Source organism: Callorhinus ursinus, unplaced genomic scaffold (assembly GCF_003265705.2).
Source record: "Callorhinus ursinus isolate GAN/ISIS: 27379988/994484 unplaced genomic scaffold, GSC_fseal_2.0 scaffold1, whole genome shotgun sequence".
In the NCBI taxonomy this organism is placed as follows: domain Eukaryota; kingdom Metazoa; phylum Chordata; class Mammalia; order Carnivora; family Otariidae; genus Callorhinus; species Callorhinus ursinus.
The window spans coordinates 57,272,177-57,297,547 of NW_027397063.1; the positions used below are offsets into that span (position 1 = coordinate 57,272,177).

Sequence of the window (25,371 nt, forward strand, 5' to 3'; positions counted from 1 at the left end):
TCTTCCTTCTCAGGTTTATAAAAAAAAACAAAGTTATATAAAGTAATTATAATATGTCGTTGGATTTCTAACACATATGGATGTAATATGTATGCCAATATAATAGCATATAAAGGGGAAAAGAGGATATAGAGCTATATGAGTAACATTTCTATATCCCCCTGGCATTAATATACACCTGAAGTAGATTCTGATAAATTAAGATGTATATGTTGTCTTAGAGCAATTACAAAGAACTCCAAAAATATGATGAGGGGCACCTGGGTGGCTCAGTCGTTAAGCATCTGCCTTCAGCTCAGGTCATGATCTCAGGGTCCTGGAATTGAACCCCACATTGGGCTCCCTGCTCAGCAGAAAGCCTGCTTCTCCCTCTCCAACTCCCCCTGCTTGTGTTCTCTCTCTCACTGTCTCTCTGTCAAATAAATAAAATCTTTAAAAAATTATGATGACAGAATTATTAAAGAAAGAATAAATTGCACCAGAAGATATTTACTTACTGTCAAACAAAGCAGTAAAGGAAGATTAGAGGAATAAAAAAGACATGAGACATACAGAAAGCCTAAAGTGAGATGACAGATGTAATCCAACTATATCAATAATAACATTAAGTATGGATAGGTTTAACAATCCAATCAGAAGATAAAGATTGTTGGACTGAATTTTTTTAAAAATCAAGATTTAACTCTATACTGTCTGAAGGCATAAAGATACAAATAGGTTGAAAGTAAAATGACAGAAAAAGATCATGCAAACAGCAAACATAAAAAGGCTGTAGTTAATATCAGACAAAATAGATTTTAAAGCAAAAAAAAGTTACTAGAAATAGAGACATCTAAAATGAAAAAATGGTCAACCCATCAAGAAGATTTAACAACTATATACATCTAAGCATCTAACAACAGAACTAAGATGCACATGAAGCAATACTTGACAGAATCAAAGGGAGACAGACAATTAGAAATTTCAATACTGCACTTTGAATAAGGATACAAGGACTAGGTAGAAGACCGAAAAGGAAATAGAAGACTTGAAAAATGCCATGATTGAAACCTCTATACTGAAATCTACAAACTAGTGCAGAAAGAAAATTTTAAAAGATCATTTAAATGGAGGAGAACACCATGTTTATGGGTTGGGAGACTATTTTTTAAATGTTTACTCTGCCAAAATTATCTATGGACTTACTACAGTCCAATAAAATGTTGGCATATCCTTTTATAGAAATTGACAAACTGATTCTAAACTTTATTTAGGAATGCAAAGAATCCAAAATAAAAAATCTCTTGGAAAAAGAACGAAGTTGGAAGATTTTACTCCTTCAAGATGTACTATAAACCTACGTTAATTAGTGGGGTACTACAGAATAGAAAGTCCAGAAATAAACCTACACTTATGTAGCCAATTTATTTTTTACTAAGTCACTAATAAAAATTAATGAAGAAAGGAAAATCTTTTTAACAAATAATGATAGAAAAACTGGACAAATATATAGGGAAAAATGGACCTTAATCTCTTCACACCACAATCAAAATTAAGATGATATATAGTCCTAAAAAAGAAAGCTGAATATTAAAAAGTTTCTTGAAGAAAACAATAATATCTTCATGACCATGGAGTAGGCAAAGATTACTCACATAAGAATTTAAAAAATCACAAAAGGAAAAAAATGATAATTTGTCCTTCAAGGAAACTAATCTGATCATCAAAAGACATTTCATTTTCATTAAGAAAATGACAAGATATGTCTCATGGGAAGAAAATATTCACAATACCTACTTCTAACAAAAGATTCTTAAATATATAAAGAATTCTATTCAAGCTTTGGCACTTAGTTCTGTAACCTTAAATTGTTTAAACTCTTCGAACTGACAGTTTCTTATCTGTAAAACGTAAGAGTTGGGCTAGAGTACCACAGCGGACCTTTTCTAAAAATCTATGATTTTTTGAATGCACAGCAAGTTTATTCATACAAATTACATAAAGGGGTGATGGCAAGGATTATGAACAAAGATAGCTTTGGTAATTGACAAAGTACTTCTGGGTATGGGGATTTACATTAAAGTAGAAACTCTGAATATTTATTTACAAAGAAAAAGTATACAAGAATCTCCTACTAGGAAAACCATAATTAAGGATGTTTTATGAATGCCACAGTAATGAGAATTACAAAATGTTTATTAACCTATTGTGCCTATCCTTGTATGTGTCAGTAGATCCTTGTATATGTCAGTAGATTGACATAATAGAATATTAAAAATAAGAGAAAAATGTAGTGTTTATTATAAGAAAGAATTTGATGCCACCAAACAAATCACTTAATATGTACTACATAACACTACCTTTATATAACTAAGTATAAGTACTACATAACACTACCTTTATATAACTAAGTATAATAATAATTTATATAACTAAGTATAACCCTTAATGTTCCTTATAAAAGCCAATAAGCATTTCTCTTGAAAATAGAAGATTTTGTTAGGTCTTTTTAAAAACCCATTATAAGTTGTATTATTTTTGGTCTATTTTCAGGTGAAACTTAGGTCATTTATTAAAGTAGCACTGGGTGTAGACGAATCATGAGAGACTAGGGACTCTGAGAAACAAACTGAGAGTTCTAGAGGGGAGGGGTGTGGGGGGATGGGTTAGCCTGGTGATGGGTATTAAAGAGGGCACGTTCTGCATGGAGCACGGTGTTGTATGTAAACGAGGAATCATGGAACACTACATCAAAAATTAATAATGTAACGTATGGTGATCAACATAATAAAAAAAGTAGCACTGGGTGTTATATGCAAACAATGAATCATGGAACACTACATAAAAAACTAATGATGTAATGTATGGTGATTAACATAACATAAAAAAATAAAATAAAGTAGCTATTTCATATGAAAAAATAAAAAAGATTTATATTTTTCTACCATTATGTTCAGTTACTCTTTGCATATCTATTAGTTATTGCTCCTTATTTTTTCCAGTATCACTTGTTGAAACAAATTATCAGAACCACTGTCATAACATGAGACTACAAAAGTAGTTTTCACAGGGGGAAGAAAAACCTTTTTAAATTTTCAGGAATAAATAAGAATTATCTACAAAGTGTTAGCAAAATTTATCTCACTTATGATCATTTCATTTTCAGGTTTAACTGAGCTAAATGACAGTCCAGTTCCCCTGGAACTCGAACGCTGCAAGTCTCCCACTTCAGGTAAACATGAATGGTACCTTTCAGTTTTCCGGTAATTCACTGCAGTAATCTACTGCTTTATTTTCATAATTCTTACAATGTGAAATTCATAACTTTAGTAATTGTAATATAGTTTCTGAAATTTAATCGTAAACAAATTTGACTCCAAAATCAATTAGAAATAAATGTCTTTAAAAATATTTTGGCCTCCGAAAAAATTAAGACCAGAGGTATGAGTGTAGTACTTTTTTTTTTAATTAACATATAACATATTATTTGTTTCAGGGGTACAGGTCTGTGATTCATCAGTCTTACACAATTCACAGCGCTCACCATAGCACATACCCTCCCCAATGTCCATCACCCAGCCACCCCATCCTTCCCACCCCCCTCCACTCCAACAACCCTCAGTGTAGTACTATTAAAGACATTTTAAAGGAAGGTTTTTTACCAGAGGTAAATAATGCTAAGTAAAAATTGGTAATGTTATACAGAAATTCTGTTTTCTTATAGCTAGAGTTGAATTAGTGGGAAATGTATACTGTAGGTGCAGAGAATATGATATCATTGGACCTTAGTTGGTTCATACCTCTGGACCACAGTTTGGAAACATGTATATTCATTGATTAAAAAAAGAAATAATGATAATATGCTGGAACTAAAGCATCAAGATAAAGCATGAGCCCACTAAAATATACAAAAAATGTGAGTATAAAGATTCCTCGGAATAAGTCTTTAAGGTATGCAAAAAATGTTAGTAGTAGAAATTGTTGGGTGGTGGGATTATGAATGGTTAGCTTCTTTTATTTATTTATCTGATTTTTCTCCAATGCATATATAATAATATGTAAATTTTTAAGCACCAAAAATATTAGGTATATCTTTGATACTGAACTATAGATATGTTTACATAGAGTATCAAAAATTGTTTTAATTTTTTATTTTAACTTAACACAAATGTATAAACATTTAATACCTTATAAGGAATTAATTTTGACTTTTAGAAATTCATTTAGAACTGTGACATTTCTTCAGTTTGCTGTCTTAAGAGTTGTTAGTTGTTTATCCTTATTCTTCAGGAATGTAGGCTAAGTAGAATCTAGTTGTGTCTGTGTAAATTTTTGTTTAATCATATCTATTTAATCCTTATTTTACTGCTTTATTTTAAATATGATCTCATACATTACCCTTTCTTTTGCATTTCTATTGGCACCATCCTAATTTAGGCATTTATTATTCCACATTTAAAGTATCACAAAAATATTCTAACAGGTGTCTCTGCTATCCATCTCTCACTCTTACAATTCACTTTGCAAATCATGTTGCAAAATTAATCTCCTTAAATATTACTTTGATATTTTTATGTCAGAAATCTTCAATATAAAATTCAATTCAATATTCTATATCAATTTAAGTAACTTCACTTTAAATTCTTATCCATAATCCGAATTTTAATAGTAATATAGGGTTCATATGTCAAAAAGAAATGGAATTTAAATTCTCCCTCCCATCCTTTCCCATATATTGTTTCCATCCTTTTGAAAAATAGTTACTTTCTTATTTATCCTTTCAGTTTGTGTTTGTAAACAAACCAAAAAACATACATTCTTTTTTGCTTCCTGTTTTATACACAAGTAGTATATGCATTTCACTTTACTTTGCTTGTTTCAGTTTACTGTGTATCTTGTCTTTCCATTTGATTACATAATCATTACAGTTGTATGATATTTAATTGCATGTATGTACTATTAATTTATATAGTCCTTTCACCAATTAAAGGACACTTAGTTTGCTATCAAAGTTGTCATGTCAAACAATGCTGCAGTGACCGACCTTGGTACATTCCTCATTTTAAATGTGTACAGGTATACCTATAAGATAAATTCCTAAAATTGGAGCTGCTGAGTCAGAGTATATGCCTGTCTAATCTTTATAAATTCTCCCTATTTCCCTCCTTTTATCAATAACATCAATAAACCAATGTTTATTGGTTATCATTTTTTAAATTTTATGTCTGTTGGGAAAAAAGGATATGTCGATGTAGTTTCAATTTCTCTCTCACATTAAGTTATATTTAATACCTTTTCAACTGTTTAAGAACTCTTTAAATATTTTTTTCTGTAAATCATCTATTCATACAATTTATCCATTTTCTATAGGGCTATTTGTCCCTTTCATATTAATTTTTTTGCCTCTTTACAAATTAAGATCACCCTTTTATGACATGAGATCCAAATATTTTTTCTTAATTTTGCTTGTGGTATCTCTTGCCTTACAGCAGCTTTCTGCATTCAGATATTTCTTTTAAGGATTTTCTTTATGCCCAACAATTTAAATACTATTGGAGTTAACTGCTTTTTAAAGTTTTGGTAGAATTCTCCCATCAAGTCATTTAACCTTTATAATTACTTATTTTGTATGTTCATATTACCTGTAAAGAAAACATTTCATTAAAAAAAAGAAAAGTTTTCATTATGGAAATTTTCTAACAATGTTCAGTGTAACATATGCAAAGACTGTGGTTCTTTCTTTTAGGCTGTTAATAGTCAATCTATTTTTGTGTTGTTTTTTTTTAAACCTGAACCCAAGTTTTACTGGGTTTGGGGGGTTTTAACTTAACTTCTGCTTTTAACTCTGTTAGTTCCCTCCTCTGCTTCCCTTTATTTTGCACTTTTCCTTTTTTTGTGTGTGTGTGGTAGATGCTTAATTCACTTCTTACATTGATATTATTTCTTTATATCTATATAATAAGATTAAATTTCCCATTATATGTGCATTATATGTGTCATAGGTTTTTATAAGTTGTGATTGCATTAACAGTGTTTTCCATATGGTAGACAGTTTATTACTTTTACCTGAGTTAATATTAACTTGTAGCATTAAGTAATTATAAGTGTTGCTTTCATATTATTTAAGTCTTTCTTGTCCTTATATTTTGATTACTTGACTCAAGGATGGAGAAAAGGAGAATTAAAATACTGTACTAATAATGTGTTTTGGTTTTTCCTTATATCTGCTGTGTTAAGAATATTCATGTGTAGATATTTTAAAATATATCCACAAAAAGTGCATCTTGTACCATTAATCACCATTGTTCATTTCATATTATGTCTTTTCCACCTGAATTCCACTTTGTTTACTATTAATACAACAACTCTTGCTTTTTTTACTTGGAATTTTTTGTATACCTTGGTCTTACCTCTTTAGGAGTAAGCTTTATTAACTGAGGTATAATACGGAATGTCTCTAGAACCTCAGAAATCTCCCTCATGCCTCTCAGCCACTTATTCCTACAAAGGTACCTACTGTTTTGACTTTGAACCATAGATTCGTTTTGTGGGGTTTAGACTCTCATATCAGTGAAAATATGTATTATTTACTTCTTTTGTTTCTTGCTAATTTTGTTCAACATTATATATATGATATTCAGTTACATTGCTGAATGATTTGTATTGCTGTGTGATATTCCTTTATGTGAATATATCTATGCATTTTATTGTTGCTGCACATTTAGGTGGTTTTCAGTTTGGGGCTATTTCAAGTAAAGCTGTTATGACCAATCTTGTAAAAATTTCAAAGCAAATATAAACTCATTTTTGTTGCACGTGTATTGGAGTGAATTTGGGGGGTCATAGGGTATGTCTATGTTCAGCTTCAGTAAATACTACTGAGTTTTTCAAAATGGTTGTACCAATTTTACTTCCATTAGCAGTGTATGAAAGTTTTACTTGTTCCACATACATCTTTCTCAGTAAAATTTTTAGTTTTCATTTTAGAGGTCTTGCACACCTTTCATTGGCTTTATTCCTTGGCATTTGGTGTTTTTATATGCTGTAATTTTTTATTTCTTTTTCTTGTTTGTGGCTGGAATATAAAAATACAATTAATTTTGTATACTGACATATCTAGAAAACTTGATAACTTCCAATAATTTGTAAATCCTTTTGGACTGTCTATCCAATTATGCTCAGTGTTAAAATTACAGTTCTAGTTCTTATTTCTAAAGGAAGACTTTAGCTAGGATCTCCCAATACAAGGTTGAATATATGTAGTATTAGCAAACATCTCTTCCTTCTTCCCAATCTCAGGGATATGTCAATATCATAACTAATTATGATAATTATTGTAGGTTTTTAGTAGACATCTTGCTTTTAGTGTTCTGCCTCTGATGTTTCTTTTTTCATTAATGTTAGAGCAAATCTGGAAATACCATCACCACACTTCTTTTTGCAAGGCAGAATCAGGACTTCACATGCAATGAAGTAGATTGTTTCAAAGCGGGAAGGTTTTGACTACTTTGCTAGGTTACTTGGGACAGAAATGACTGGCTGTGATAAGATTCACTTGTCACTTCAGTGCCCTATTTGAGACTGGTTTGCTAGGCAGGGCCCACTTTTCTTTACTAGCAACCTTAGAATATAAATATTCATATTTGAGGACTGAGATTTCTTATTATGGCTTTTAAATCATTATAGATTTGTTAAAATATATGAAATTTATCCTTGTGGGAATAGTGCCAAAAAAGTTTATTTTACTTTAAGAAAATTGGAAATATTATTTGCATATTCCATTCATTTCCCATGAAAAAAAAATAGTTGTGTTATATTAAGGGGTCTTTCTAAGCCCACAATGGAGAATGTGCCCGATGTTATTCCTAGAATACCACAGCAGCACATATTCATAAAACTACATTCTGCAATCTCTTCCTATTGTAGGAATTGCTGTATCTAGATTATCAGGAAAGGTATAGTTAGGGTAAATGCAGACTTTTTAGCCCAATCTCATAAAACTAAAATGTAACTGAAAAAATTGAGTTTAAGGCCTTAACAGTAGTTTACAAAACTCATGAAGCCTATTATCTCTAAAGGTAGAAAAGAATGAAGATATAAACAATTAAAATGTTTAGATAACTTATGAATGACAAAATCAATAATATGTAATTAAGGGAAACTAGAATATATGTAATACATCTAACTTTTGAAAAATTAAGAAAAGCAGCCATGCCTCCTAATGTCTCCTTGATTCATACACTAAGAAACAGGTCATTAGGTCTGATTAATAATGGCAATTTTTATGTTTGTACCTGGGTATATCTCCCCTTTTTCATGTATATATAGCATTTAAGAGCCAATACTATTCTTGCATTCTCTATTTTTTTTCTTAATTCAGTTGTTCTCAAATGTAAGCCTGTATCAAAATCATGTGAAGAGTTTGTTAAAACACAGAATGCTGAGTGCCAGAGATTCTAATTCAACAAGTCTAGAGTGGGGCCTGAAATTTTGCATTTCCAGCAAGTTCCTACATGATGCTAATGCTTCTGGTCTCTGGACCACTTGAGCATCATGCCTCTGTGAAAATTTTTACAATATTTTTTTCAATACTTACCCTTTCAGTATCTATTTTGTGATCTTTTCACCCCTTTAAAGTCTGATTAAAACATTGATGCAAATAGCTGAGCAAAAATGGTTGGTAATTAGGCAAGCCAGAGACCAATAATCATTTTATAACTCTGATTTCCTACATGGATCTCAAACTCCCTTTAGCCCAATAAACTGCAAGTAAAAATAATGACGTTTAAGATTATTAAATATTTATTTGAGGATAATGAGAGAGAACAGAATAGGAATTGGGAGCTAGAAGAATCCCATTGAGCCAACCAGAAAGCTGATGTTCTTAACTCCCAGGATAATATAAACATTTCATATTATTTATTTATTCACCCAACTATTCAACAAGTAATTTTCAGTGCCTGCAGTTATGTAGATATTATGTTATCTACTGAGAATAAACTAATGAACAAAATAACATACTCCATGCCAAATGGAAATGAGTCTATCTGCAGAAACCAACATTAAACTAATAATTTTACAAATAGTTGTTTTTCCTTAAAGCTGTGTAACCCTTTTTCACTCACCGGGTAAGGTTGTGCAATTTGTGTACTACATAAACCTACCTCCCAAGAGGATGAGCTGGAACTAACATTCAGCCCTAGCTCCACTTACCTGGAACAGAACTACAATCCCTAAAGGAAACAGGCCCTTTGTCTTTGCACAAGGAATTGAAAACTAACCTAACCTTCAACTGTAGATTTATATCTACCCACAAGATGTGCATTTTTCTAATTTTTCCTCCTTGAAGGTGTGCCTTTAAAAATCATTTGCTCAGATGAACATCTTTTCCTAGGCTAGCATCAGGTTCTAGTACTGCTGCTACCTATATAGCCATCAATCCTTGTGATTCTCACTGTCCACAATATACAATAGACTATGCTACCAAGTTCAAGTTAAGACTAGGGTGATAGAAATATGTATCTCTATTATAAAATATTTATTTAGGTATCTTTAATAAAGATATCTTTATTAAAATATCATAGAGACTAACACCACAAAATACTAACAAAGAAGTAACCAGCTCTGTTGTTCTCAAACTTGGGTTAGAACTACGTCTTATAGCCTAGCCTGAATGCTCCTTCTGTGTGGTTCTACATTTCTAGAACCCCACTACATCTTCCAAAGAAGAAATCTTCTTCCCTCCAAATAGTCCTCTGTTGGGGCAGTACTAAATACTCAGATAAAGGCACAAAATAGAGACCCTTTCAAATCGTTATTATGAAATTCACCTCTAAGATAAAACTTCTGGGTTCATTGGGCTAAGAAACTAAATGCCAATAGTCTTTTATTCCCTTCCTTTAGGACTTGCTACCAGAACTCCTGAGGCAGCATCAGGCTTTTATAGGAATGAAATACCATCTGTGAGACAGCGAAATCAAGTACATCACTTGCCAGGTGAAAGTGAAAATCTCTTTTTTGAACAAACAAGTTTTTTGTATCTCTACAATTTTCTGGATTACACAATTTGTCTCAAAAGCTTTATTCTTATTTGGGCTGAAAATATAGGTCCCCCATGGTGAATGAAGGCAAATTTCCCTGAAACAATTAAAACCACAGACACTGACTTCCTAAGATATAAAGCAGGAATTCCTAAGGCATCTGTGATTTTGAAATGTTCCATATAATTTTGATACTGTTATTTTTCTACTTTAAGCCTGAATACTTTTATCAGACCTATACAAAAATATGGGGGGACCAACAGAGAACTCAGGGAAACTTAAGAGCCAAAACGTAGAGTGGTTTTGTAAAAATTCTCCAAATTCTTCATAATACAATTAAATATTATCTATGATCACAAACTACTATGATGATCATGGAAACTCCACCAAAGAATTGCCTCAAAGGGGCAATGTTCTCTTAGAAATAGTGAGCAGAAGGGAAGGTCTTATAATCTGTTTTATGCAGAGCCATTGAATATTTGATGCTGTTCAGAGGGATCAAATCAAAATCAAACACAGGTTGTATAGCTTCCTTAAATTAGGCATTCATTACAAAATGGTTGTGAACAGATTTGCAACTTTAAGAAGAATAAGTTACCAATGTTCTAGACCCCAAATAAAGACCCCAAGGAATCTAAAAATAATTATCCACAATTTCTCAAACAGTATTTTCTTTTTTTATGTAATAGAACACCCCTGTGATAGGCCTTTTTCTGAGGAGAAAACTGACGCTCAGAGTATTTAAATAAATAGAGCTACAATTTCAGCTTGGTTACATTTGGTTGTAAAGCCTATGCTTTTTCCTAGTTTTCATTAATAAAAAGAGAAAAAGAAATACAGGAATTGCAAAAAACTAATCACAGTTGAAATTAAAGGTCAGCCATGCCGTGACAAAGTTGCTAAGTTATGAAGAGAATGTTTTAACAAAGAAATTCAAAAGAACCTAAGAAATATACTTTGCATGAAACATTAGAAATATAGTTTACCATTTAATTTCTGGGAAAAACTGGTTTCAAAAGTAGTTTTTAGTTCATAGAATCAACAAATTATCACATTTTGAATTTATTAAGCCTTGTTTGCTAAAAATTATAATCAATGTTGCTATAGTACTTTAAGGCAAGGTATTTTTCATGTGTATTTTCTTACTCAATCCTATAGCAACCCTATAGGGTTAGTGTTGTTCTCCTTTTACACAGATGGAGAAATTATGACTAAGGAAAAATTTCATAACTTGCCCAAGGTTACCCTGCTAATAAATGGCTTAGTCTGAACCAACCTAAATCTTCAGACTTCAAGGTCCACTGATCCCAAATTATTTGTCCTCCTATTATGTGCTTTAAAAAAAAAGAGTGTGCTGAAGAACCTAGATCTCTCTGGGAGTTTATAATTCAAGGTAGACAAGAACAGAAATAAAGTTTCATAATCATTTAACTCTTGTCCATACAACACTAAGAAAAAGTCACTGATTCATTAACACTATCCAGATAGAAACATAATACATATTTTAATATACCAAGAAGAGTGGAGTCATGACACTAAACATTTTTTTATGCTGGGACAAATTCAAATAAAGATCCTTCTTTGCCTGACTTTATCACAGTCACTTCATAAGTGGGGGAGGGGTGGTAATATAGAGGCATGTAGGCCTTTGAGGTCTCTACTGTGGTATGGTGACTCCAAAATTGTGTGTATGTACTATACCTGTATATGTACTGGGTGGTTTTGTTCTATCTTAGTTTCTAGCTTAGGGAAGATAGAGACAAATGAAATTCATTACTATGTTCCAACCAGTCAGTAAATGAATCAATACATAGATAAACTTTAAAACATTTTAATCTAAACTTTTAATTTAGTATTAGATTTATTTATTTTGCAGAAGACATCTAGGCCAACACACGTGGTATCTGCTATATCATATATAACATACATATTGTGCTGCTTACTGGAAAGGACATAGCTTTGGAGTCAGAGAAATTTGAACTTACCTGCCATTCCTATCATTATAACTTTAGCAAAGTTTCTCAACCTTAACTGTATACTAATTCCAGAACATAGATTCTCAATAATATATAGTAGTGGTTATTATATATATACGTGCTGCTGAAGTGAGCACTAGTAGTGGTTATTATAAAAATAATAATGAATATCCATGGCCTAAAGAGACTGAACTTGATCTCCTTGACCATTCTAAATTTCTAATATTAGTTGTAGCTTAGCCATAACAAAGTAGAAATCCTTCACTGGAAATCAAAAGATCAATCCAGGTGTTTCTAACCAAGAAACAACTAATCAAAAGCTTTGAATTATGAACTTCTAGCCTACCTCTTTATGTTGTTTCCCATTAAAGTAGTAAGCCACATTCAGACTGATTCAGGGTTTGTTCTGTTCCTAAAATTTTGATTCAAATGTGTCACCAAGGACCTGAGGTGTGTGGGGTTTTTTTTACGTTTTTATTTTTTTTAAGTTTTTATTTAAATTCCAGTTAACATACAGTATAATATTAGTTTCAGGTGTACAATATAGTGATTCAACACTTCCATGCAACACCTCATGCTCATCACAAGTGCACTTCTTAATCCCCATCACCTGTATAACCCGTTCCCCCACCCAACTCCCTTCTGATAACCATCAGTTTGTTCTCTATTATTCTGAGCCCTGTTTGAAGCCAATACAACAACCCTCAGATGAACCAGGCTGCACTTTCCATTGACTTTGACTTCAATTAAGAGTTAGGAAAAAAGCAAGTGAATATACAAGTGATTGAAGGATCTGATGCACTGAAGATACATGAAACCCCCTAGGCAAAATACTGTTGTAATGCCTGAAGTTCTGTTCATATTTAGGGCTGAGCATATGACCTCATTCTGTCATAAGCTATGCTAAGCCACCAGACTACCTTGCCTCATTACTGTAACCGAGCCTGAATTTGGAGGCAGAAAATCTAGAATAGAGATAAATAGTCTTGCAAAGGTTTATAATCTGGTGCTCTCGTAGGGCTTGACCATCACCTGACCTTTAGGCCTGAATTTATTAAATATTAGTATGTATTTTGCCATCAGCCAATCACTTCATTCATTTGCATCATCTTTGATCTCTTATACCATCCTACCTAATATTTTCTAGGTAAGTCAGAAGGTGATAGATGTGATTAGGTAAGTGATTAACACTATCTATGAGGATGCTTTCCTGTGAATTTTTCTAACTCAGTTTTATTTAGATATAATTTACATAGGATAAAATTCATCTTTTTAGCATACAGTTATTTTATGGTTTTTTTTTCAAAAATATACGCTATGACATGTTTTTTTTAATTTTTTATTGTTATGTTAATCACCATACATTACCTCATTAGTTTTTGATGTAGTGTTCCATGATTCATTGTTTGTGCATAACACCCAGTGCTCCACGCAGAATGTGCCCTCTTTAATACCCATCACCAGGCTAACCCATCCCCCCACCCCGCCTCCCCTCTAGAACACTCAGTTTGTTTTTCAGAGTCCATCGTCTCTAATGGTTCGTCTCCCCCTCCGACTTACTCCCCTTCATTCTTCCCCTCCTGCTATCTTCTTCTTTTTTTTTCTTAACATGTATTGCATTATTTGTTTCAGAAGTACAGATCCGTGATTCATCAGTTTTGTACAATTCACAGTGCTCACCATAGCACATACCCTCCCCAATGTCTATCACCCAGCCACCCAATCCCTCCCACCCCCCCACCACTCCAGCAACCCTCAGTTTGTTTCCTGAGATTAAGAATTCCTCATATCAGTGAGGTCATATGATACATGTCTTTCTCTGATTGACTTATTTCACTCAGCATAACACCCTCCTGTTCCATCCACGTCGTTGCAAATGGCAAGATCTCATTCCTTTTGATGGCTGCATAATATTCCATTGTGTATATATACCACCTCTTCTTTATCCATTCATCTGTCGATGGACATCTTGGCTCTTTCCACAGTTTGGCTATTGTGGACATTGCTGCTATAAACATTGGGGTGCACGTACCCCTTCGGATCCCTACATTTGTATCTTTGTGGTAAATACCCAGTAGTGCAATTGCTGGATCATATGGTAGCTCTATTTTCAACTGTTTGAGGAACCTCCATACTGTTTTCCAGAGTGGTTGCACCAGCTTGCATTCCCACCAACAGTGTAGGAGGGTTCCCCTTTCTCCACATCCCCGCCAACATCTGTCGTTTCCTGACTTGTTAATTTTAGCCATTCTGACGGGTGTGAGGTGGTATCTCACTGAGGTTTTGATTTGGATTTCCCTGATGCTGAGCGATGTTGAGCACTTTTTCATGTGTTTGTTGGCCATTTGGATGTATTCTTTGGAAAAATGTCTGTTCATGTCTTCTGCCCATTTCTTGATTGGATTATTTGTTCTTTGGGTGTTGAGTTGGATAAGTTCTTTATAGATTTTGGATACTAGCCCTTTATCTGATATGTCATTTGCAAATATTTTCTCCCATTCTGTCAGTTGTCTTTTGGTTTTGTTGACTGTTTCTTTTGCTGTATATACGCCATGACATGTTAAAGTAACAAGAATTTCCTGACATTTGCCCAGAATCTAACAGAACTAAGATCATAAGAAATCAAACTGTTTTAAGTCTAACACTTTGTGTAGCAATATTCCCTGCCCTACAGCTGGATTACCTATGGCATTATTTGCTGTATTGTTGTCTATGAGCCAAGACAGGCAGTTTTTCAAGGTGTGAAGGATGAAAGATACTGTTCTTGAGAATGCACAGGATTTAAAGAGATTTGTATGGAAAATAAGCCCATAATGAATTAAGTGTATGACACCACTATTGAAAAGACAGTGGACTCTTAGGAAGTACTACTGTGCAGAGCAAACAAATGATAGTACTATATAAAATTGGAGACTATCTCAAGTATTCAGTGTTTAATCAAAGGCACCAAATTTTAAATAGGACATGTTGCCCAGATAAGTCATTTCTGATATAGAATACATAGAGTGACAATATTTTCTTGCCAACTAATAATGAAAACAGCTAACATTAAATGCTTATTAGATAATCACACAATGCTAATTGCATTGCATACATTCCCTTAATTAATGTTGATGAGGTCCCTATGAAGTAGGGACTACTATTATTCCCATTTCATAGAGAAAGGGACACATACTCTTCCTGAGATTAAGTAACTACTAGCCCAGTATCACTCAGCTGGTAAATGGTTGAGTCATGATATGAATCCAGCTCACTTGTGTTCTGGATCACTGGGCTTCACTTCATCAAATACCAGGAAACCTGCCTTCTTAGAGAAGAGCAAGTCTTTATAGAAATTTACAGAGGAGAAAAAAAGGCGTCTAGCCTCTTCTAACAGGGGTTTTACTGTCCTTATAACTACCACATTCCATTCAAAATTAGGAAATATAAGATCAATGATATAATATTTTTTTACTTAAAGGAACCAAAAAAGTACCTATCAACTCAAAAATAAATATAATAATCAATTTTAAAAGCTCATCAAAATGTTATCTATATCTGTAACTGTATTTACATCTAATTTAACAACTGTGGACAATAGGGTCTCTCGTGTGAAAAAATCTGAGATTCATCTCAGGAAATACTTCTTGTGGAAGGGTCCCATGTAAAAATCCCATAGGTTGATTAATATTCATAAAGTATTCATAAAACCATAAAATGTTATTTCTCAAAATGTGATCTGCCAACTCATCCCAATGAATATCATGGATACTCATGCCAGAGTATCCACCTGGAGGTGGCCCCTAAGTCTCTGCAGAGGCTTTAAGATCTGGCATGTGAGAGCAAGAATCATTTACTCTTTATTGCTCCAGAGGTTAGAACTGGAAAAATTATAAATGGTAAAAGAAAGTAATTTGAGCTCATATAGAAGGAAATTTTAGAGCAATATAGCAACCCAAAATTGGATTTTTTTTTATAGGTTTAAAGGTTTCTATCAGAACTATTTAAACAGATAGGATATCAAGAATGTTGTAGGGGAAATAGTTTCACTGAATAGGATATTGGAGTAAATGACCTTTAAGATTCCTTTGAGCCAAGATTCTCTTTTTTGTGCAATGTGCTGAGCCACTGAGTAGTGAGAAGTTTCTGTTAAGCATTTTCTCCCCTTCAGCTAACAATATGTAACGACAGTGGTGCATATGCTTTAGCTTAGAGAACAGTAAAAGTGAAGAAATTCAGAGAGCCACGTTCCCAGGGGCACATTGCAAAGGTTAATACGTATTGTTTCCATTCTGCACATTTCCAAGACGAATTGCCTCTTACTACCTCTTACCTTACTCATCTTCCAACCCAAATTCCTCAAATGTTCATGTGTAACATATTTCTCTAACACTTAAACATACTTTCTCTGTCTGCTTTGTCCTCTTCAGAATAACTCCTCAACCCTATCTTTTGATATTACTGGTTTTTTCAACATTTATTTAGCAAACACTCATCGTACACCTACTGTATGTCAGTGCTTTATCAGGTATTGGGAATACAACCCCCACTTTTGGAGAACTCAGTTTCCGTATGTTAATGAGGAGTGAAAAAAAATCAGGTGTAATGAAATGTGTTAAGTGTAATAAAGGAAATGTGCACAAGGGGCTATGAAGGTTAAGATAATGGCACCAGGTGAAGCCTTAACTTTGAAGCTACATTTAGAAAGGAGGTGATTTTTGAGGAGTCTCGAAGAACAAGTAAGAATTTACTAGGTATCTGGACACAAGGAGCACCACCACCACCCCCCACCACCACCCAAAAAAAGCGTGTACTAGCTGGGCAAATGAGGAGAATCATTCTGTGCATGAATATATTAAAGTTCCCTAATTAATTCCACTATCAAATCATTCCCTTTCCCTCCCTCAGTTATACTATTGAAGATGGGGTTTGTGAGGGGACCCCAGTTTTCAGGCTTTCTACAGAAAACCAAAAAGAGGCAACAAAATGGAGGAGGGGATCCAAAAAACTAGAGCAGATTTGGGAGCCAGAGTAAGTTAGATACTAGAATATAGGATGTGAATTTTCCATCAAAAAGAATAGTTGGAAGTGGGAGGCCTGTGACATTGTAGTCTTTGTCCTGCTTATGTATCTGGGCTTACCAATAGGCAGGAACTGTTTGCCCTCTTTTTGAAAACATCTTTGTAATCCATTTAAAAATAATACTATATAGATATGTTGAAATACCATATTTTTTTAAAGATTTATTTATTTAAGAAAGAGAGAGAATGAAAGACCAGGGGAGGGGCAGAGGGAGAAGGAGAGAAAATCCACAAGCAGACGCACCGCTGAGCAGGGAGCCCAATGGGGGGCTCGATCCCAGGACCTGAGATTATAAACTGAGCCAAAACCAAGAGTCTGCCACTTAACTGAGTGAGCTACCCAGGTGCCCCAAAATACCATATTTAAAAACAAAATAGAAACAAGATAAATTGTGATTCAAATCCTTCCATTAGTTATTTAAAAAATTAAAGATTATTCTAAATACTGAACATACCCCACTCCTTCAGTTCATCTGAATTGTGAATTTACAAAATATATTTGCAACCTCTTATGAAGCATATTACGTATATTTAGTTTGCCATATTTTGATATAAATAACTTTCTCTTTGTGCTAATTCTAAACCCAAATTACTAAAATTTGATTTCTTGGTTGTGCCTTAATCTTAATAGAATTATTTTTAATGTCTTTATAGCAACATTTGCCTGCTGCTATTATTTTTATTAGAATGATAATACTTAGGTTTCCTTTTACAAGTAGTTTAGCATGGAATATAGTAGTCAGCAAAACACAGTCCGTAGGCCAAATCCAGCTTGCCACCTATCTTGGTATGACTTGTGAAATAAGAATGGGTTTTTAATTTTTAAATGGTTGTGGGGGGAATCAAGAGACAATATTTCATGACACATAAAAAATATATTTAAGTTTATAATATATTTAGGCCTTCTAAAACCTGTTATAAAATGTATTCCAATCATATTCCAGTAGAAACATTAAAGACAGTATCAAGAATGTTATTTGACAGATTAAGCTACAAGATTAAGCTATGAATTGATGAAGGGATTCTTTTTCAAAGTTATATTATTAGGTAGCAAAATTCAGAAATTTGTGAGCCAGGTTTTCTGATTTTAAATTGAATATTCTTTCTACTCTGTTATCTGCATCTTTATTTTACAATAACTTTCTTATTTGTAAAGAAAAATCACTCATTAGAAGGTATAAGTTAATTGATGTAATCAATTAGAGTCTTAAAAGTATTGACAGAAAAGATGTCTAACATGATATCCCCTTATGCATTTCTATGATAACATGCATTTCAGCTAAATATTTTGAGATACCCAACGTGAAATCTTTATTAACAGATAAATAATGAGTAACGATTATAAATAAATTATAGGTGTTTTCTTGGTCTATTCAAACATTTTCTGATAGCTTGATTTATAATATAATTAAATTCATTTTCAAATATTTTTTATTTTCAAGGTCTTATCTACTGAATTTAACATTGTACTATTCAGTATGAAGTCATTTCATCTGCCATCGGCATGGTTTCCTTTACTATATCATATACACCTATAATAGAATTTTCTTTCTATTTTAAAAAAATGTTGAGAGTTTTATCATCAGTTTTTACCCTTATCAGTTATTTATGAAATGAGCTCATGCATTTGTTGCAATATTTCTTTACCTATTAGATTGATCTGAAATGGATTTTTGGCTCTTCCCAAATTAAAAAAAATCACTTCTCATATCACATGTGAAAAAAATTATGAAAAGATATACTTTAATTATTTACTGTAAGAACAATTGCTTTCCTCATGTTTCTGTTTGCATATTAAATATTTACTACTGAATGACAACAAACTAATATCAGATAGTATTTCTGCTTCTATACATGCTCACTAAATATAATGCTTATCAGGATTTAATAATTATACTGTAAAACAACTGTTCCCCCACACTCCTCTTTAATTTTATATAATTAACAACTGCCTCTTTCCTTTTTCTGTTGTTTCAGTTAAAGGATCAAGAAAGTTAAGTCTGCCAACAGATCTTAAGGCTGATCTTGGTACGGTACGCCAACAATTTTAAGTTTTCTTATATTCATTTGGCTGAACATTTTTACCAACCAGTCCATGAATAACAAGTTTCCTAGATGGCAATGTTTGATGGCTTTCCAAAAAGGCTTTCTTAAAAATCACCATACAGTTCTGTTGGCAGCATTCAACATTTCATTTGTTAACAACCATTTTACAAAATTATGTTTGATAAATCATTACACACCAAAATATATAATGTTTCATTTCTTTTTAGCATGAAAATGTTTTTGAACATTGAAATCATGCATATGGACCCTACCCTTTGTGACTGTAATCATGTAAATGAGCATCATTTTTTTCCCAGAATTATTTTCCCTATTCTGTATATTAGTATTATTTAGAATTAATGCTATATAACAACAACAACAAAAAATGCCTGAAAAGAAAGGAGCCCTAGCTTTTTTTTAATTTTAGAAAAGTTACAGAAAATTTGATTCACTTTTAGTTTATTGTGGGGGTCACGGGCTTATTCATAATTCAAACTCTGAAATAAATAATGCTTTATTAAATAGATCTTCATAAATTTTTCCTTCAGAGCTTTTATCTACTTGTTCCAGCATAGGTTTTTTTTTTAATTTAATTACCTTTGCTTTCATCTCCTTTGTTCTAACTTAAAGCCATAGCATTAAATCCTGCTAATGTCATGGTTAAAACAACAAAAATACAGTAATTAGTCTTTGCATTATATTTTAGAGTTTATAAAGCTGCTTCTCATATACTATTTTACCTGATTTTCTTAGCAGCTCCTTGAAGTTGCTCTTGCTATTCCCAATCTTTTTTTTTCTCTTCAGAGAAGAAACATCATGTTAATAAATGATAAAGGTTTGAAGGGAGGTCATAGAACATGTTACCCAAAGTTTATAGAGCATATTCACATATCTCAATCACCTCATTGTATCTAAATTAAATAACTGTTAAACAAATAATTTATTACATTTAATATCTAATTACATATAATCATATGAATTTGATTAATTCATGTTTTATAAATGCAAAGCACTAACATACTAACATATTAGTATTATTAATTCAATATTAAAGAAATTGCTATAAATTAGTATTTTACCATTATAATTGATAATGGACATAAAAGAAGAATCAACATTATAGTTCTATTTATTGACCTCCCATAATGTGTCAGATACTATGCTAAATGATTTGGACATATTGCCCAAGACAAGGTAGTTGATATTGTTCCCACTTTACAAATGAAGGAAGAAGATTCCCAGCCCACTTCTAGATTTATTAGAAATAGCAAAGAAAGCTATTAGTTATAATTCCAATCTGGAGATCAGTTAGCATAGTTGTTATTAATAAACATTAACAAACAATTTCCACAAATATTAGTCTCAAAGTCTCCAGTTAGTCTCTCAAAGTCTCCCTCCCAACAGCTTCATTCTCACTATTTTCATGCATACTTTGAGCAAAGATGAATTATGAAAACTCAGATATATATAATATTGTCAAGTGCTTGTCACTTTACTAAAGGATTTTTGCACTTAAAAGGATTCACAATAAAATTTCATTGAATCTCTAAGTATGTTCATGTAATTTCATTTAAAAAAATGAAATTTCCAGAAAAAGTCATAAGGCTTCTGAACAAGGATAAGTATCTATATAAATGTAAATTCTGGCATATAAAATCTTGGTGTAAAATGTACCTGGGTTGCTTGTAACATGCTTTAGGAAGATTATTTTCCAGTAGTATATAATTAATTGGTGAAGGAGGAAGATTTGAAGCTATTGCAGAAGGCCAAATGAGGGCCTGAAGTAAAATAACAACAAAGAAAATGAAGAGAAAAGCAGTCCCCATGGGAGAATTTACAACTGATGGGATTACAGTCAGTGTAACAGGGTTGGTAATGCACAGGAAAAAGGAGTCAAGAATGACTACAAAGTGTTAAGAATAGTTCTCATGGAGAATGCCTGGTTTGAGAGGAAAGGAGAATGAGTTTGAGTTGCTACAGGGACATCCATGTTAACCACTCAGTAAGCAATTAGAAATTATTGATAACATTCATTTATATCAAGGTATTAGTGACTGTGTACATGAACTATTCACTGAAGACAAAGGAAAAAAAGGACAAGGTATTGGAGAGCTTTAGATACTAATGCAACTTCTTTGTTATAATAATCCTTAGCTAAAGAACAATATAACAATAACAGTAAAATAATAGTAATAGCAGCAAAAACCTCATACAGTGGATACTAATGCAGTTAGAACCCTTACATAGTTAGCATTTTATGCGGTAATGGCCAAATTCATGGGAAATTGCTTTATACTTAACATTTTTACATTTAGTGGAAAACTATCTTGTTTCTAATTTTTAACAAAAAAATAGACTTTTCTTTTTCCTAACAATATTTTGAATTAAAAACCTAAAAATGAATTTTATAGAATTCAAGCCTTGAGTGTACATAATCCAGGGGCTGGCACATAACATTATGAATATATTGTTATAGATGCAACATAGAGTACTATAAATGAAACACAGGCCCCCATAAGCCCTTAAAAAATATCTATTACAAGATGAATTCCAGCCAATGAAAAGATGCACGGAGAGGCCATGGTCAAAGAACTGTAGTGATTATTTAATTTATTTAAGTGTAGAACTAAAGTCAAACAACAGTGGCAAATATGATTACAAAATAGAATAAACTTAAAATCTGTTAACAATATAGAAACAATAGTGAAATTTTAAAATTGAGAGATGGAATGTAGAGAGGAGGATAGAGTTGCCAAAAAGAGAATTCTATAACTAAATTTGGTGATTAATTGGTGGTAAAGTGAGAACAAAAACAAGCAGAGGAAGAATTGCACTAAATTCACTTTTCATAGGGGAAATAAATGATTATGCATAGATAACAATTTAGGAAGAAAAATACATATTTGAAATAACCACTAGAAAAAAAGGTAAAATACCTCAAAGCTTAGGCAAAGGATAATACATATTTAAAAAAATTAGGAAGATACAACCCACTAAGGTGGGAGAGTAGAACAGAGTTCTACTCTGTTCATGTTGACTGACCACAGTCTTCAAATTCTCTGTTCATGTTGACTGACCACAGTCTTCAAATTCTCTGTTCATGTTGACTGACCACAGTCTTCAAATTCTCCTCTTTGAGACTCTCAGAACTGCCCAGATTCTAGCTTTCTACCTTTTGAAAAGACCAAGAATATTGTCACCACTACAGCTTTTTACTAGAGTCAATCACTTGTCATGCCTGGAATACTCAGATTGCCTTTAGCCATAATACCCAGAGTTCACATTTGTAAGAAGAATGAGAGCCAGTGGGTGAAATCTCATGAACTCCAGGAGCACAATGGACACATCACAGGTATTTATTGGTCTTTCAAGAGTGATCACATTTTTTGCCAGAGCCAGAAAGATGGTGTCTGGAAGCTAATCCTGATCTTCAGAATTAATTATGTAGCCCTTTTTGTGAAGTGGTCCCCTCTAGAGAACAAATTTGCTGTGAATAGTGAAGCATAATTCATTTCTGTTTATTACTTGAGCATGAAAATGGCAAGTGGGTAAGCAAACACATTAAAAGTTCCTTGGTTTGGATTCGCATCCCAACAATGTTTTCCTGGCAGTAGGATTATGTGACTTCAAATGCAGAGCGCTTCTGTATACATTAAAGAAGTGAATGAAAACTAACCAGTATGCCATAGGGCAGCAAGATGCATTTTGGTTAGCTGATATCAGTTCAGTGGTACTGGAAGCTGGATCTCAGCTTCACCTTCTCTGCCAGTGAGAGCTCTGTGGCTTAGGTCAGCCATGACAGCATATGTGCCTATTGCTGATGCCTCAAACGGTGTTCAGGTTTCATCTGAAAACAGTTGCTGCCACTCCTGAATGCTGAATGAATTATTTGTCTCAGATAACACAGCATTGTGTAGCTGCCAGCCATGACTGCTACCCAGTGTTCTTTAACTAAGATGACCATGGCTCCTTGACTTTAGTCTCCAAACTGGACAGTTCAAAACACAGCATCCAGCACAACAGGTTAGCTATGGAACACTTCCAGAACATGGACAAGAGAGTCACAACTGAGTACTACATCACAGCCTCAGATATGCTATACCAGAATAGATAGCATTACTCAAATGGACAAGCAAGATTACTGGAAATTCTGACCCATAGGAATTAATGGAGCCATGACAACTTGGGATTTCAAAATCTTAGAATCTTCTATCCAAGCCCTTCAAATAATCTGAAGCTGAGTGAACCTCTTTGACCTAGTATGACAAACAGCAACTGACTTCAGGTCTGTCATTTGCTTGATGGTGAGGAAAACCAACAACAAGGAAACAATGAAAACATGTATCATGCAAATATCATTTGTATGTTTTGTTTAAATATCATTGGCAAAAGTGTTGAATGTTTTTAAACATTCATCTTCTAAAATTTTTATTTTTTTGCTGTTTTATTCCATTCTTGACCAAGGCTGCTTTTAAGCAGTTCATTATGTAAAACTTACATTAAGAGGGGGAAAGAGGTGGTATGTAAATTGTCTCCTAGAAAATTAAGTAAAAACAATCAATATGTTCTTTAAAATAGAACTAGGACGAACTATCTCTCATGTCAATAGATGTATTAAAATAATTTGTTTTTTATTATAAGAAAAAGACTTTTCAGCATGTGTCACATAACAAAATCCAACAAGAGAAACATCTAAAGCAAGGTGATTGAAAGGTTAGTACTAGGGTACTAATATCCAAGTTGAGTTCAAGACAAAATACATTAAATTAGAAGAGTGCTTATATTTGTAGTAATGAAATGTACATCCACAATGGTGTTATACACAACTAATGAACTGTTAAACACTACATCAAAAACTAATAATGTACTATATGCTGGCTAATTGAACATAATAATAAAAAAAGAATGAATGAAAATAAATGACATAAAATTCATGAAATAGAAGTGTAAACAGAAAAAAATAATAAATCAAGTAATGTGGATTAATCAAAAACTAACAGAATAAGGAGAAATAGAAATGCAGTAATAATGAGAGATTTTAAGATAATATAATGACAACTCAACAAAAAAGAAAGAACACTGAGGAAAAAAGAAACAAAGTTTACATGGAAGATTTATTTAATATATCTTGAACTTTATACCTTAAAGGTGTTATTTTCAAGTACCCATTGAAAAATTTACAAAATTTAAACCTATATTAAAGCCACAAGAAAACCTCAATACTTAAGAATAGAGGATTTCAAATCATATTCTTTAATCACAAATTAGTGACATAAGAAAAACAAAAAATAGAAAACAAAAACAACCCCTAAAACCTGGAGGATTTTAAAACCTCACATATGTGAGGGCCTGGTTTCTAACTAGATCAGTAGCAAGACTTTTGTTTCGTATCTCTAGTAATATCATGAATCAAGAACTCTGAAAATTATAGACTAAGGATCTAGAAGCTAGAGGAGAACAACTACAAAACTCCTACAGTACAGAACAAAGAAGGGAAGGTAGAGAAAAATTTCTGGGATGCTACAAAAGGCAACAAAAAATTTACCATAACAATTCATTCTAGTTGAAATTAATTTTATTAAAAGAATTATAAAGACTTTTCATTCTCTTACACCATACACAAAGATAAACTCAAAATGGATGAAAGACCTCAATGTGAGACAGGAATCCATCAAAATGCTAGAGGAGAACATGGGCAGTAACCTCTTCAACATTGGCCACAGCAACTTCTTTCAAGACACATCTCCAAAAGCAAGGGAAACAAAAGCAAAAATGAACTTTTGGAACTTCATCAAGATAAAAAGTTTCTGCACAGCAAAGAAACAGTCAACAAAGCTAAGAAACTACCCATGGAATGGGAGAAGATATTTGCAAATGACATTACAGATAAAGGGCTGGTATCCAAGATCTATAAAGAACTTGCCAAACTCAACACTTGAAAAACAAATAATCCAGAGTTGCCTGGGTGGCTCAGTTGTTAAGCGTCTGCCTTCGGCTCAGGTCATGATCCCAGGGTCCTGGGATTGAGCCCCACATTGGGCTCCCTGCTTGGTGGGAAGCCTGCTTCTCCCTCTCCCACTCCCCCTGCTTGTATTCCTGCTCTTGCTATCTCTCTTTCTCTGTCAAATAAATAAATAAAATCTGAAAGAAAGAAAGAAAGAGAGAGAGAAAGAAAAAGAAAGAAAGAGAGAGAGAAAGAAAAAGAAAGAAAAGGGAGAGAGAGAGAAAGAAAAGAAAGAAAGAAAGAAAGAAAGAAAGAAAGAAAGAAAG

At 32.9% G+C, this 25,371-nt stretch overlaps 1 protein-coding gene, 1 long non-coding RNA gene and 1 pseudogene across 9 annotated transcripts in view; 2 read left to right on the top strand and 1 right to left on the bottom strand.

Moving 5' to 3' along the window:
• The window catches only part of STXBP5L (syntaxin binding protein 5L), a 404,049-nt gene that overhangs the window by 324,566 nt on the left and 54,112 nt on the right, over positions 1 to 25,371 (top strand). For 6 of the 8 annotated variants that reach the window (XM_073894175.1, XM_073894170.1, XM_073894178.1 and 3 more), the window contains 2 exons: positions 3,146 to 3,211; positions 9,883 to 9,975. In XM_073894175.1, coding sequence (XP_073750276.1) covers positions 3,146 to 3,211; positions 9,883 to 9,975 — 159 coding nt within the window. The remainder of the gene's footprint in view (positions 1 to 3,145; positions 3,212 to 9,882; positions 9,976 to 25,371) is intronic. The other 2 variants (XM_025868870.2, XM_025868878.2) reach the window with 1 other exon arrangement.
• The window catches only part of LOC141373020 (uncharacterized), a 185,430-nt gene that overhangs the window by 123,496 nt on the left and 36,563 nt on the right, over positions 1 to 25,371 (bottom strand). The window lies entirely within an intron of this gene.
• LOC141371696 (actin-related protein 2/3 complex subunit 1A pseudogene) lies at positions 20,926 to 22,974 on the top strand (annotated as a pseudogene).